Here is a 14,682-nt window from a genome sequence, read left to right as displayed (position 1 = left end):
ATACATATAGAGTATAAATAAAGAGCTGGGTATAATTTATTATACTTTAGCTAATGTAAAAGAAGTAGGGGTAGCAATCATGATCTCAGACAAAATTAAAGCTAAAAGGATTTAATCAAAAGAAATACACAGGGAAACTATATTATCTCCAAAAAGTTTCAAATATAATAAAGTAAAATCAATACTATACCTATATACCAAATGCTATAGTAGCCAATTTTTAAAAGAAAAAGCTAAATGAATTTTAGGTGAAAATAGAGTTCAAAACTATAACCTTTTCCTCTAGGAATAGAAAATGAAAGAAATCAAGAAGCTGAATAGCTTCTGAATAGAATCTTAGATAAGCTAGATATGATAGCTAGCTGAAGAGAAGAGAAAGAAATACCTTTTTCTTAGCAGTCCATAGTACTATAAAACTGGCCACATATCAAGGCATAAAAGCTTTATAGTTAAATAAAGAAAAGCAACAATATTAAATACATCCTTTTCAGATGAAAATGCAATGGTTCTTGGACCATGGAAATATTGATCAAAAATAAAATGAAGAGTAAATAACCTAATTGTAAAGAGAACAAGCTATAGAAATAAAAAATTTTACAAAGAGAATGATAATGATAAAATAATATACCAAAACCTATAGGATGCAGCAAAAGCAGTAAACAGAAGAAAACTTGTATCTCTAAATACTTAAATCAATAAAAGAGAGAAAGAGAAGACCAATGAATTGGGTACACAATTTTTAAAAAAAGAGCAAATTTAGAATTCCCCATTAAATACAAATTAAAGGTGAGATTAAAAAAACTGAATATAAAAAAACCAATGAACTAATAAAACTAGAAGCTGGTTTTATGAAAAACAACAACAAAATAGATGAACTATTGCTTAATATAATTTTAAAAAGAGAAGAAAACCAAATTACTAGTAGCAAAAATAAAAAGGTAAATATATCACTAATAAAAATTAAATCAAAGCAGTTATCAGTAATTTTGGCCAATTATATGCCAATAAATTTAACAATTTAAGAAACATGGGAGAGTATGTATAAAAATATAAATTGCTTAGCCTAACCAAAGAGGAAATAGAATATCTAAATAAATTTATTTTAGAAAAAGAAACCGAATAAGCCATCAATGAGCTTCTTAAGAAAAAGTATCAGGACCAAATGGGTTTGGTTTACAAGTGAATTCTACCAAACATTTAAAGATCAACTAATTCTAATATTAAATTAAATGAATAAATCAAATGAAGGTGGCCTAGCTGTACCTGATCTAAAACTATATTATAAAGCAGCAGTCACCAAAACCATTTGGTATCGGCTAAGAAACAGATAAGCTGATCAGTGGAATAGGTTAGGTTCACAAGACAAAATAGTCAACTATAGCAATCTAGTGTTTGACAAACCCAAAGATCCTAACTTCTGGGATAAGAATTCATTATTTGACAAAAACTGCTAGGAAAATTGGAAATTAGTATGGCAGAAATTAGGCATGGATCCACACTTAACACCATATACCAAGATAAGATCAAAATGGGTCCATGATTTAGGCATAAAGAATGAGATTATAAATAAATTAGAGGAACATAGGATAATTTATCTCTCAGACTTGTGGAGGAGGAAGAAATTTGTGACCAAAGATGAACTAGAGACCATTATTGATCACAAAATAGAAAATTTTGATTACATCAAATTAAAAAGCCTTTGTACAAACAAAACTAATGCAAACAAGATTAGAAGGGAAGCAACAAACTGGGAAAACATCTTCACAGTTAAAGGTTCTGATAAAGGCCTCATTTCCAAAATACATAGAGAATTGACTCTAACTTATAAGAAATCAAGCCATTCTCCAATTGATAAATGGTCAAAAGATATGAACAGACAATTTTCAGATGATGAAATTGAAACTATTTCCACTCATATGAAAGAGTGTTCCAAATCACTATTGATCAGAGAAATGCAAATTAAGACAACTCTGAGATACCAGTACACACCTGTCAGATTGGCTAAGATGACAGGAAAAAATAATGATGAATGTTGGAGGGGATGCAGGAAAACTGGGACATTGAAGCATTGTTGGTGGAGTTGTGAACGAATCCAATGATTCTGGAGAGCAATCTTGAATTATGCCCAAAAAGTTATCAAACTGTACGTACCCTTTGATCCAGCAGGGCTACTACTGGGCTTATAACCCAAAGAGATACTAAAGAAGGGAAAGGGACCTGTATGTGCCAAAATGTTTGTGGCAGTCCTGTTTGTAATGGCTAGAAACTGGAAAATGAATGGATGCCCATCAATTGGAGAATGATTGAGTAAATTGTGGTATATGAATGTTATGGAATATTATTGTTCTGTAAGAAACGACCAGCAGGATGAATATAGAGAAGCTTGAGAGACTTATATGAACTGATGCTAAGTGAAATGAGCAGAACCAGGAGATCATTACATACTTCAACAACGATATTGTATGAGGATGTATTCTGATGGAGGTGAATTTCTTTGACAAAGAGAAGATCTAACTCAGTTTCAATTGATCAATGATGGAAAGAAGCAGCTACACCCAAAGAAAGAACACTGGGAAAGGAATGCAAACTGTTTGCATTTTTGTTTTTCTTCCTGGGTTATTTTTACCTTCTGAATCCAATTCTTCCTGTGCAACAAGAGAACTGTTCGGTTCTGCACACATATATTGTATCTAGGACATACTGTGACATATTTAACATGTACAGGACTGCTTGCCATCTGGGGGAGGGGAGTGGAGGGAGGGAGGGGAAAAATCGGAACAGAAGTGAGTGCAAGAAATAATGTTATAAAAATTACCCTGGCATGGGTTCTGTCAACAAAAAGTTATAATTATTAAAAAAAGAAAAAAAAATAAATTACTTGCAATAGTAGGCCAAGAAAGACTCCTACCAAAGTCCTTTTAAGAAATAAATATGGTGCTGAAACCTAAACCAGGAAAAGCAAAAATAAAGAAAATTACAGATCAATTTCACTGATAAAAATGTATCCAAAATTTAAAATAAAATACTAACTAGGAGACTACAATATATCACAAAGATTGTGTTGTGGCCAAGTAGGATTTATATCAGGAATGCAGAAATAGTTTAACATAAAAAAAAACTATACATAATCTAATACATCAATAACAAAAGTCATGATTATGCCAATAGATATAGAAGTCTTTTAATGAAATACAATACTCATTCCCATTAAAAACACTTGAAAGAATAGATATAAATTACAAATGAAATAAAATGCTTAAAATTATACTATGTACCTAAAACAATCAGCAAGAGCTATTCATAATGGTGAAGAGCAAGAACTCCAGAGATTCTACTAAAAAGCTATTAGAAATAATCCACAACTTTAGCAAAGTTGCAGGATACAAAATAAACCCACATAAGTCATCAGCATTCTTATATATCACTAACAAAATCCAACAGCTAGAGATGCAAAGAGAAATTCCATTTAAAGTAACGGCCAATAGTATAAAATATTTGGAAATCTATCTACCAAGGGAAAGTCAGGAACTATATGAGCAAAACTATAAAACACTTTCCACACAAATAAAGTCAGATCTAACCAATTGGAAAAACATTAAGTGCTCTTGCATAGGTCAAGCAAATATAATAAAGATGACAACACTACCTAAACTAATCTATTTACTTAGTGCTATACACCAATCAGACTCCCAAAAAACTATTTTAAAGACCTAGAAAAAAATAACAACAAAATTCATCTGGAAGAACAAAAGGTCAAGACTTTCAAGAGAACTAATGAAAAAAAAAATCAAATGAAGGTGGCCTAGTTATACCAGATCTAAAACTATATTATAAAACAGAGGTCACCAAAACCATTTGGTATTGGCTAAGAAATAGACTTAGTTGATCAGTGGAATATAGGTTAGATTCACAGGACAAAATAGTCAATAACTATGATAATCTAGAGTTTGACAAATCCAAAGACCCCAGCTTTGGGGATAAGAATTCACTGTTTGACAAAAACTGCTGGGAAAATTGGAAATTAGCATGGCAGAAACTAGGCATTGACCCAAACTTAACACCGTACACCAAGATAAAGTCAAAATGGGTTCATGATCTAGGCATAAAGAATAAGATTATAAATAAATTAGAAGAACATAGGATAGTTTACCTCTCAGACCTGTGGAGAAGGAAGGAATTTGTGACCAAAGATGAATTAGAGATGATCACAAAATAGAAAATTTTGATTATATCAAATTAAAAAGTTTTTGTACAAACAAAACTAATGCAGACAAGATTAGAAGGGAAGCAATAAACTGGAAAAACATTTTTACAATCAAAGGTTCTGATAAAGGCCTCATTTCCAAAATATATGGAGAATTTACTCTCATTTATAAGAAATCAAACCATTCTCCAATTGATAAATGGTCAAAGAATATGAACAGACAATTTTCAAATGAAGAAATTGAAACTATATGTAGTCATATGAAAAGATGTTCCAAATCACTATTGATCAGAGAAATGCAAATTAAGACAACTCTCAGATACCACTATACACCTCTCAGATTGGCAAGGATGACAGGAAAAAATAATGATAAATGTTGGAGGGGATGTGGGAAAACTGGGACACTGATACATTGTTGGTGGAATTGTGAATACATTCAGCTATTCTGGAGAGCAATTTGGAACTATGCTCAAAAAGTTATCGAACTGTACATACCTTTGATCCAGCAGTGTTGCTGCTGGGCTTACATCCCAAAGAGATCTTAAAGAAGGGAAAGGGACCTGTATGTGCAAAAATGTTTGTGGCAGCCCTTTTCATAGTGCCTAGAAACTGGAAATTGATTGGATGCCTACCAAGTGGAGAATGGCTGAATAAATTGTGGTATATGAATGTTATGGAATATTATTGTTCTGTAAGAAATGACCAGCAGGATGAATACAGAGGCTTAGAGAGACTCACATGAACTGATGCTAAATGAAATGAGCAGAAGCAGGAGATCAATATACACTTCAACAACAATACTAGATGATGATCAATTCTGAGGGACATAGCTCTCTTCAGCAATGAGAGGATACAAATAAGTTCCAATTGATCAGTAATGAACAGAACCAGCTGCACCCAGAAAAAGAACACTGGGAAATGAGTATGGACCACAACGTAGCATTTACATTCTATATGTTATTGTCTGCTTCCATTTTTGTTTTCCTTCTCAGGTTATTTTTACTTTATTTCTAAGTCCGATTTTTCTTGTGCAGCAAAATAACTGTATGGATGTGTGTGTGTGTGTGTGTGTGTGTGTTGTGTTTAACATATACTTTAACATATTTAACATGTATTGGTCTACCTGCCATCTAGAGAAGGGGGTAGGGGGAAGGAGGGGAAAAGATGGAACAGAAGGTTTTGCAAGGGTCAGTGCTGAAAAATTACCCCTGCATATAACTTGTAAATAAAAAACTATAATAATAAAAAAAATTCTAATCATTCTGCCACCTAAAAAAATGCTATCAATAGCAATAAGAGAAAAAAAAGAGAAATTGAAGTAATCAGAACAGAAAGTGAGATTATAAAAATATCTTTTTGCAAATGATATAATATACTTAGAAAATCCTAGAAATTAAAAAGCTAGCTGGAAACTTAATTTTAGCAAAGTTCCAGGCCATAAAATAAACCCACATAAATAATCAGTATTCCTACACATATCATAAATAAAACTCTGCAAGAAGAGCCAGAAAAAGAAATTGCATTTAAAGTAACTATGGAAAATATAAAATAATTGAGAATCCACCTGCCAAGGCAAGCCCTGGCACTACAGGAAACATAATTATAAAATATTTTCTATACAAATAAGGTCAGATTTAAATAACTGGAAAATTATTAATTGTTCATCACTGAGCAGGGACAAAATAATAAAAATAACAATTCTACCTACACTATGGCACCCCTTACAATTAAATTTAAATGAAATGAAATTTTAAAATTATTTTACTGGGTTAGAAATAAAATTCATCTGGAAGAACAAAAGATCAAGAAAATCGAAGGAATTAATGAAAAAAAATTTTAAAGGAAGGAATATTAGCAGTATCAGATGTTAAACTGTAATTATCAAAAACTATCTGGAACTAAGAAATAAAAAGATGGATCAATAGAACAAAACAGTACAATACACAGTAGTTAATGATTATAGTAACTTTCTATTCAACAAATATTCAACAAGACTTAAGCTTGTAGGAAAGGAACTCACTATTTGACAAAAATTGTAAGGAAAACTGGAAAGTAGACTGGCAGATGGACCATTATCTTATACCATTTACCAAGACAAGGTTGAAATGGATATATGATCTAGATATAAAGGGAGATTTTCTTGATATCAGAAGAACATGGAACATATTACCTATTAGATTTATGGATAGAAGAACAACCTATCAATAAATATAGTGATAAAGATAAAAGAGATAAAAAGAGAACATTGTGAAATGAAGAATGAATAATTTTGATCACATTAAATTAAAAGATTTGTACAAATAAACTAATGTGGCCAACATTAGATGGAAAACCAAAAAACTGGGTAAAAATTCTTATAGACAGTTTCTCAGATAAAGGTCTAATATCTCAAATATATTAGAGAACTCTGACAAATTTATAATACAAGTCATTCTTTAATTGATATGATCAAAGGAATCAAAAGATATGAAGTTTTTTTTTAAATGAAGAAGTCAAAGACATATACTGATTAGAAAAATTCAAACTAAAACACCTCTGAGATATCAGCCCACACTTACCAGATTCGCTATAACAACAAAAAGGAAAAATGACAAACGTTGGAGGGGAATGTATAGAACTGTGAACTAATCTAACCATGTGGGAAAGCAATCTGAAATTATATCTGAAGAGTTTTATAAAGCTGTGTTCTACCTTTTGACCCAGCAATAGCATTATTAAGTCTGCTTCCTAAGGTGATCAGGGAAAAAAAAGAACCCATATGTTCTAAAATATTTATAGCAGCTACCTGTGTAGTGGCAACAATTGAAAACTGAGGGGATCCCATTGAAAATGGCTGAACAAGATACGGCATGTGGTTGTGACAGAACACTATTGTGGTATAAGAAATGATGAGTATGTTCTCTAATTGATGAAAGCTCAAAGTACATGAAGAAAGTTTGCAGATAAAGAAATTAAAGCTATCTATAGTCATGAAGAAAAATGCTATAAATCATTATTGTTCAGAGAAAAACAAATTAAAACAACTCTGTGTTGTTGAAGATGACGTAGAAAACAAATGGAATACCTCTGTGCTATAAGAAATAATGAGCAGGCAGATTTCAGAAAAAGTTGAAATTATATGATCTGATGCTGAGTGAACAAAATCAGCAGAACATTGTGCACAGTACAGCAACACTGTGTGATGATCAACTGATAGACTTAGCTCAGTGATCCAAATACAGCAAAATACAGTGATCCAAAATAATTCCAAAAATCTTGAGAGAAAATACTATCTACATCCAGAGAAAGAACTATGGACTCTGAATGCAAATTGCAGCACACTATTTTCTCTTTAAAAATTTTTTTTTGTGTGTGTTTTTTTCTTTGTAGTTTTTCCCTTTTGTTCTGATTCTTCCTTCACAACAAGTCTAATATGGAAATATGTTTAACATGATTGCACATGTATAATCTATATCAGATAGCTTGCTCTCTTTGGGGAGGACAGAAAAAAGGAGAAGAAAACTGAAGGTCCAAAACTATTTTCATATGTAATTGATTGGAAAAAAATAAAATACTATTAAGTACAAGAGAAAAAAAAAGAAATGATGAGCAAGATGATTTTAGAAAAACATGGAAAGATTTGCATGAAATAATGAAGAGTAAAATGAGCAGAACCAAGAAAATATTGTATATTGCTTAAAAAATAACTGTCAACAACTAAGTTTTTCTAAGTATTATAAATACCCAAATTAACTACAAAGGATTGAGGAAGGAAGATATTATCTATCTCCAGAGAAAGAACTGATAAACAAAAGTATGCACACTCGAGAATGAGAGAGAGAGAGAGAGAGAAAGAGAGAGAGAGAGTGTGTGTGTGTGTGGGGTATTACACACATATCCACACTCCTATGTTAAATGATGGCCTTCTTGAACATGGTATAGGAAGAGAAGCAGTTTAGAATTTAAAATAAATAATGTAATAATTTTCTTTATAACTAAATAAATACTTTTTTAAAAGGCTTTATGTCAACAACCAGAGCAAAATAAAGTAATTTATAGGTTCTAACTACTTTATACCTTAGCAATTAATTCCACATCACTTTTTGTGGCTAGTGCATGCAAAATGGTGGGATTCTGGAAAAATGCTGCTTTTTACATTCTTGGATTTGCTAGGTATCCACAAAATTAACAGCAAAGGAGAAAGCAAGAAAGCCTAACTCTATGAAAACATTGAGAGATAGTAGGGACAGCTTGCATTTAGGCATTACAACACCCCACAGCTTTTTAAACAAATGCTAAATCACTTAGCCTTACTGAGTTGGACTTTGGGAAAAAAGACAAGTTTGTCTTAGGCCTTTTTGCTCTAAGGCATAACCAGTCAAAATGCAGTTTCCAAAGTATATTGAATTAGATCCTCATTGTATTCCCTATCTAAATAGAAGGCAGTTTCTAAAGTATATTGTCCTACATGGCCACCTGCACCAATCATAGATTCTAATTGGGCAAGGAATAGAAGGGAGGAAGGAAGGCTTTCCCTCAATCTATGAATAGAAGAAGCATTTTTAAAAGTGTTAATTTACAGAACATATACTTCTCCATAATTATGGCAATACAGTAAACCTATTTTTGCACAAAATACCTCATGAGGCAAAATGATGATGTGACTATTATTAAGTAGTAAATAAATGAAAAAAGGGAAATAGTTGTGGGGGTGACAAGAGAGAAGGCAAAGGAGGAAATTGTGAATAATTAAGTGGTTTACATGATTCAGAACAAAAATACTAAATGTTTAGATGGTGGTGAGGGGGGAAAAGAAAAAAATGTTCTGACAACCTAAAAGAATTAAGAAAGATTGCTTTTATCTTAATTTCTCTATGCTATGGTCTGTGATTTTTAAACATATCCAAAGGTTTCATACCTTTGAATGTTCCAAAAGGAAGTCTGGAAGGAGATGAACTTGTGCCAGCAGCTCCGTATAGTTGTGACAACGAAAATAATAGATATGGGAGAGTATGCTTTCTAGGGAGAAGTTCTCCAATGCTTTTTGATGCTCTGAAACAAACCACAATAGGTTCTCAGATTGATTTATTTATAATCTCTTACTATCCTGATGATGGTGGGAAGATAATAAATTCAATAGCAAGTAAGAAAAGAGGTTCTATCTCCTATTAAATTCTAAAAAGTTCTAAAAATCCAAACACTGAGGACTCTTGGTTTCTCTGGATTATGATAGTAATTTGTTAGAATACCTAACTTCAAGTCACATATTGGAGTTCTATTTTCAGCTTTGCTACTGACTTCTGAAAAAAATTCACTTAATGTCTGTAATCGACCTGTCTATCACATTTTTAAGAGGTAGGGCAAAATCTATACTGTGTCCATACTTTAAGACCTGGGTTTCAGCCCTGGCTCAACCACTCACAGGAAGGAAAAAATAGAAAAGGGACACTAGCAAGAAATTTGGGCATGGAAATTTTGATGGCCTGGAGCATGGGAAAGTTGCCCATTTAATGCCAACTTCAGCTGGAGTTCTCCAGACTAAGGAGAGACAGCTCACATATATATAAATCTTTCCCCCTTACTCCAGCTTATTTGAGGAAAAATAAGTGACTTAGGAAAAGTACTCATTTATGTCAAAAAATCTAAATTGGGGAAAGGGAAGAGAAGCCATTTAAAAACCATTAATTTACTTCACAACTAATTTAAGAATTGGCAGATAAACATAATTATTTTTAATTACAACTACATGTAGACTCTAGAGAACTCATTTACTTTCATCTTCTTTCATACTTAAGAAAAGAACATTGTTTCAAAACTCACCTTCTTCTAAGTGTGATCCTGCAATAAGGTGAAGATGCTGAACACAGGCTCTGGCAAGATCTACCACTCTGTCAACCATAAAACTTCCTTCTGTGTCAAGGAATACAGCTTCACCTGCTACTCCTCCAAAACATTCTGGTATTTGTACATCTACTGCCAATTGCATGCTGTGAAAAGAAACAAAAGTCAAAAGAAGTGTGTTACTCATGACCCATGACCATTAGACATTATGTTCAGCCTAAGGAAGAGGCAGATTTGTACATTTCAAGCTCAGGGAAGGGTAAGCTTGACCCTGGCAACTGGATTCCCTTTGGGTTAGCTGGGCGGCCAGATTGGGGCAAAGTAGAAGTTTTAACTTTATCTCTTTTAAATTTACTCTACTAGGGGCTACAGGGCATAGCTTTATTTCTGGCTGGCATCATACCAAAACAAATTTATTTTAACATAAAAATGAGATTTTTTTAAGAATAAAGTAAAATCTTTCCTAAACAACATTTAGAGTTAAACAGAGAATAATTTTTGTATTAATGAAAAAAATGTATTATTTACTATAAGCCAAGTATAACTGTTAAGCACTAGGGAAACAAATATAAAAAAGAGAGTTTTTGACCTCAAGAGCTTATATTCTGTTCTAGAATTAAAATTGCATTCTAATTCTACTATTCTAACACACGATGGGCACTTTAGTCAGGACCGTTATTGGGATGGTGAATGGACCACGTAGAGTAAATAAATGGCTGACTTCATCTAGGAACAACAGAGTTGATTTGATCATAGTTCATGAGTGAGGGAAAGGATCAAAGAGGTTGGCAACAAGAAAATGGTCAAAGAGGTAGGAAGTATAATAGATAGTGGCTCAGGCTTTCTGAAAAAGAGGTTCAGGGAAAGGTAGTCCCCAAAATAATAGCTATATCAGCTCTGAATAGTATGATTACAGGTGGGGTGAACAGTTGGTTAGGAAGTGGTATTAAATAACATTTGGTAGGAAGTTGAAGAAAAGAACTTGTGATTTCATTGGCATGGAAACACCCTCACCAATGAGATCAAGACTGTCAGGTACAACTTGGGATTTACCTGGGAACATCGATAGGTCTGTATGATAGTGCAGGTAGAACTTGAAGCCAAGATTGAGCCTTTACTATACCACATTATCCTATATCTTTATATATTCATGAAAAATACTAAAATGGCATAAATACAAATTAATGATGTTAAGGACAGACCCCTAACTTTTAAAAGATGATATAACGAGGGATAATTCCTATGCATTTCTTACATGTTTTCTCTTCCATCAGACTGTGAGATCCTTGAGGGAAAGGACTATTTGTTCTTTGCCTTTCTTTATATCCCCACAGATTAGCACAGGGCCTAGAACATAGCAAGCACTTATTAAACATTAGCTGATTGAATAATTGAACATTTTTTTCCTAGAAAAGATGCCTTGATAATTCCATAGATTTGTGAAGGAGAGAACCATCTGCATCCAGAGAGATAGGGACTGAATGTGGATCACAACATAGTATTTTCACTCTTACTGCTGCTGTTGTTTGCTTTCTCATTTTCCCCCCTTTTGATTTGATTTTTTTGTGCAGAGGGATAAATGTGGAGATGTGTTTAGAAGAATTGCACATATTTAACCTATATTGGATTGCTTGCGACTACAAGGAGTGAGGAAGGTAGAGAGGGGAAAATATTTTGAACACAAAGTTTTGCAAGGGTGAATATTTAAAAACTATCTTCGTATGTATTTTGAAAAAAAAAAAAAGCTATTATTATTTTTAAAAAGGAAAAAAAGATGCCTTGAGTGTACTGCCTCACAGAATATTGGGCTGTTTCCAACAATGCTAAAATTCACTAAGGCATTTCTTATACTAAAACAAAAATGTATATTTATCAAGATGGGCTTCTTTGGTAATGGAAAAAAATGAGTAACCTCTTTTTGTTTTTATAAATCACAGATATAAAAACTTGTAGATTTTAAAAAACATTTTTTTTTCAGAACACAGACCTATAATTAAGAAGCCCCTTTAGATAACTTTACATGTTACTATGCACATTTTTAAAAAGTGACATTTTTCTTTTACCATAACTGTGTTTTCCCAACACCTGGTGCACCACAGATCTCTGTTGTTTTGGTTAGGGGTATTCCACCCCCCATAATATTATCCAGCGCTGAACAAAAGGTAATTATAAAGCCCTGGGTGTGCTCTTGCTCAAGAAGTTCCAATGCTGTACATTTCTTGCCTAATGCAGATACAGAAGCATATCTTGACATATCTGTGGGGTTTTCCCGCCTTATTATTTGCAGGGTTTCCAAAGCCTCCTCTTTAGAGATCCCAATTTCTGAAAGTTAAAAGAAAATTAAATATAATTTTAAAAAAAGACTTTAAGACAGAGTAAAATAACAGTTTGTAAAATAATAATGTATTTGTTTTCCTTTCCTTTATTTATATACATATATGAAAAAATATGTATAATGAACCTAGATCATATCTTTCACTTAAAATTATCACCCTATTATATGCCACAATAAATATTAGTTATATGATATTAGTAAAATCATATCATAAAAAATTAGAAGAGAAGTTGATTGTCTACCTCGGCAGAAGATGTAATAAGAGATAGAGGTAACTGAAGAATATAAAATGGATAACTTTGATTACATGAAACTGTGCTTTTGTACAAACAAAATTAAAGCACATAGGATAAAAAGGGAAGTGGTCAAATTGGAAATTTTCTTTGTATAAAATTTTTCTGATAAAGGTTTGTGTGTCCTAAATACATAAATAAAGGTAAGACTACACGTCAATCCCTAATAGATAAGTAGTCAAAAGATATAAAAGTTTTCATAAGAACTGCAAACTATTAACCATGTGAAATAATACTCTGAATCACTAGTATAATAGAGAAATGCTAATCTGAAGCTTCACCTTATACCACACAAATTGGAAAAGAGAAAAAAATTAATTATATTGGAGGGGTTTTAAGAAGATAGGATCTTAAGAGCGTTGTTGGTGAAGCTATGAATCAGTACAATTACTTGGAAAGTAATTTGGATCATTCAAATAATGTGCCTAAAATTTTCTTCACTTTTGTGCCAGACAATCTACTTCTAGGCTTTTTTTTACCCCAAGGATGTCATTTAATAAAAAGACAGGCCCCATATATACCAAAATATTTAGAGTAGCCATTTTTGTGACAACAAAAAATCAAAAACAAAGTAGATGCCTATTGATTGGGGGTGATTAAACAAGCTGTGGAACAGGAATTTTACTGTATGTTACTGTTGGAATGGAATGTTACTGTAATATAACAAACAATAAATATGATTATCTCAGAAAAGCCTAAAAATATTTTCACAATCTGATCCAGAATGAAATAATCAGAGACAAGAAAACAATATATACAGTGACTAAAACAATATAAATGGAAACAACCACAGAACGATCGAAAAGTGAATGTTGAGAAAATGTAAAGAACAATTACAACTCCAAAGAAGAGATTTAAGACACTCCCTTCCCCAGCCCTTGATAGGAGTAATAATCTGCAAGTTTGGAACAATGCACATTTTTAAACACTTTTTTGATATGTTTATCAATTTTGCTTATTTTCTTTTTTATTTGTTTAAAAAAACTATGTCATATGGAAGGCTTTCTGGGAGAAAAAGGGGGGATTCTGAGGGAATGGTCCTGTAGAAAAAAAGTGAAAGAAATTAATAAAAAATATATAGACATTATAATATTTAATGTCACCAAACATTTTATTACATATTTTAAATATATTTGTGTTATAATTCCTTAATGTTCAGGGAGAGTGTCAAATGATTTATTACTGTTTTCCAGATCTTACATAAATAAGAACAAGAGGGACAAGCCATCTCTCCTACCCCAATAATGGGTCTCTTGTCTCCCCCTGCTGGTCAAATTATTTTAGGACTACTTTGTTTCAACATGTTTCCCAAATCCCCCTCCCACTCCTCCAAGGTATCTTTCATCTTCGTAATACAAGATCAATTATGAGGTTGCATGCACATCTCATAAGAGTAGCAATAATGTATACTAATTCAAGTTATGAATTAGAATCTTGATTTTGCTATTTACTAAACTTGGCTTTCACTTAATTACCTGGGCTTTGGCTTCATCTATAAAGTGGGGATACTAATACCTAGCCTACTTCAAATAAGAATAGTACTTACTTCTTGAAGTGTAAAATTGAACTAATTAAATATGTATGAGGTCCATTAGGATGAGGAAATAATACGGCACTGAGTGATCTTGAAGAACATTAATGGGGCTGCACATATCTTTGTAAGGTTAGTGTCATCACTAAGTTCATCAGCAGAGAATATCTCTCCTAGCCCCAGCTCACATACTACACAAAATCATGTTATCAATAGTCTTTTAATAATCTTAGACTGTTATGTTTTCCATATATGCTGAGACTGTCCACTTGATATCATCTAATAGCAAAAAGAGAAATAGTCAAGCTTGAGAACTTAGTGGTAGCAAAGCAGGAATTAAGGTATTTGAAGGAATTCCAGGCACAGAAACTATAAAAGTATAAGTTTATGTCTGGCATTTTTGAGTAGAATTTTCATTCAATCCAGAAGCCCTATTAACAGGCCAACTGTACCAGCTGATGATTTTCTTGACATGATTAAAACAGCCAAACAGCCCTCA

At 32.5% G+C, this 14,682-nt stretch overlaps 1 protein-coding gene across 2 annotated transcripts in view; it reads right to left on the bottom strand.

The window, feature by feature from the left end:
* The window catches only part of RAD51C (RAD51 paralog C), a 70,539-nt gene that overhangs the window by 39,515 nt on the left and 16,342 nt on the right, over nt 1-14,682 (bottom strand). For both annotated transcript variants that reach the window (XM_023502141.2, XM_012548060.3), the window contains exons 2-4: nt 12,088-12,346; nt 10,004-10,170; nt 9,102-9,235 (exon numbers count right to left, since the gene is read on the bottom strand). In XM_023502141.2, coding sequence (XP_023357909.1) covers nt 9,102-9,235; nt 10,004-10,170; nt 12,088-12,346 — 560 coding nt within the window. The remainder of the gene's footprint in view (nt 1-9,101; nt 9,236-10,003; nt 10,171-12,087; nt 12,347-14,682) is intronic.

Source organism: Sarcophilus harrisii, chromosome 4, assembly GCF_902635505.1.
Source record: "Sarcophilus harrisii chromosome 4, mSarHar1.11, whole genome shotgun sequence".
Taxonomy (NCBI): domain Eukaryota; kingdom Metazoa; phylum Chordata; class Mammalia; order Dasyuromorphia; family Dasyuridae; genus Sarcophilus; species Sarcophilus harrisii.
This window is presented reverse-complemented; position numbering and strand designations above follow the sequence as displayed.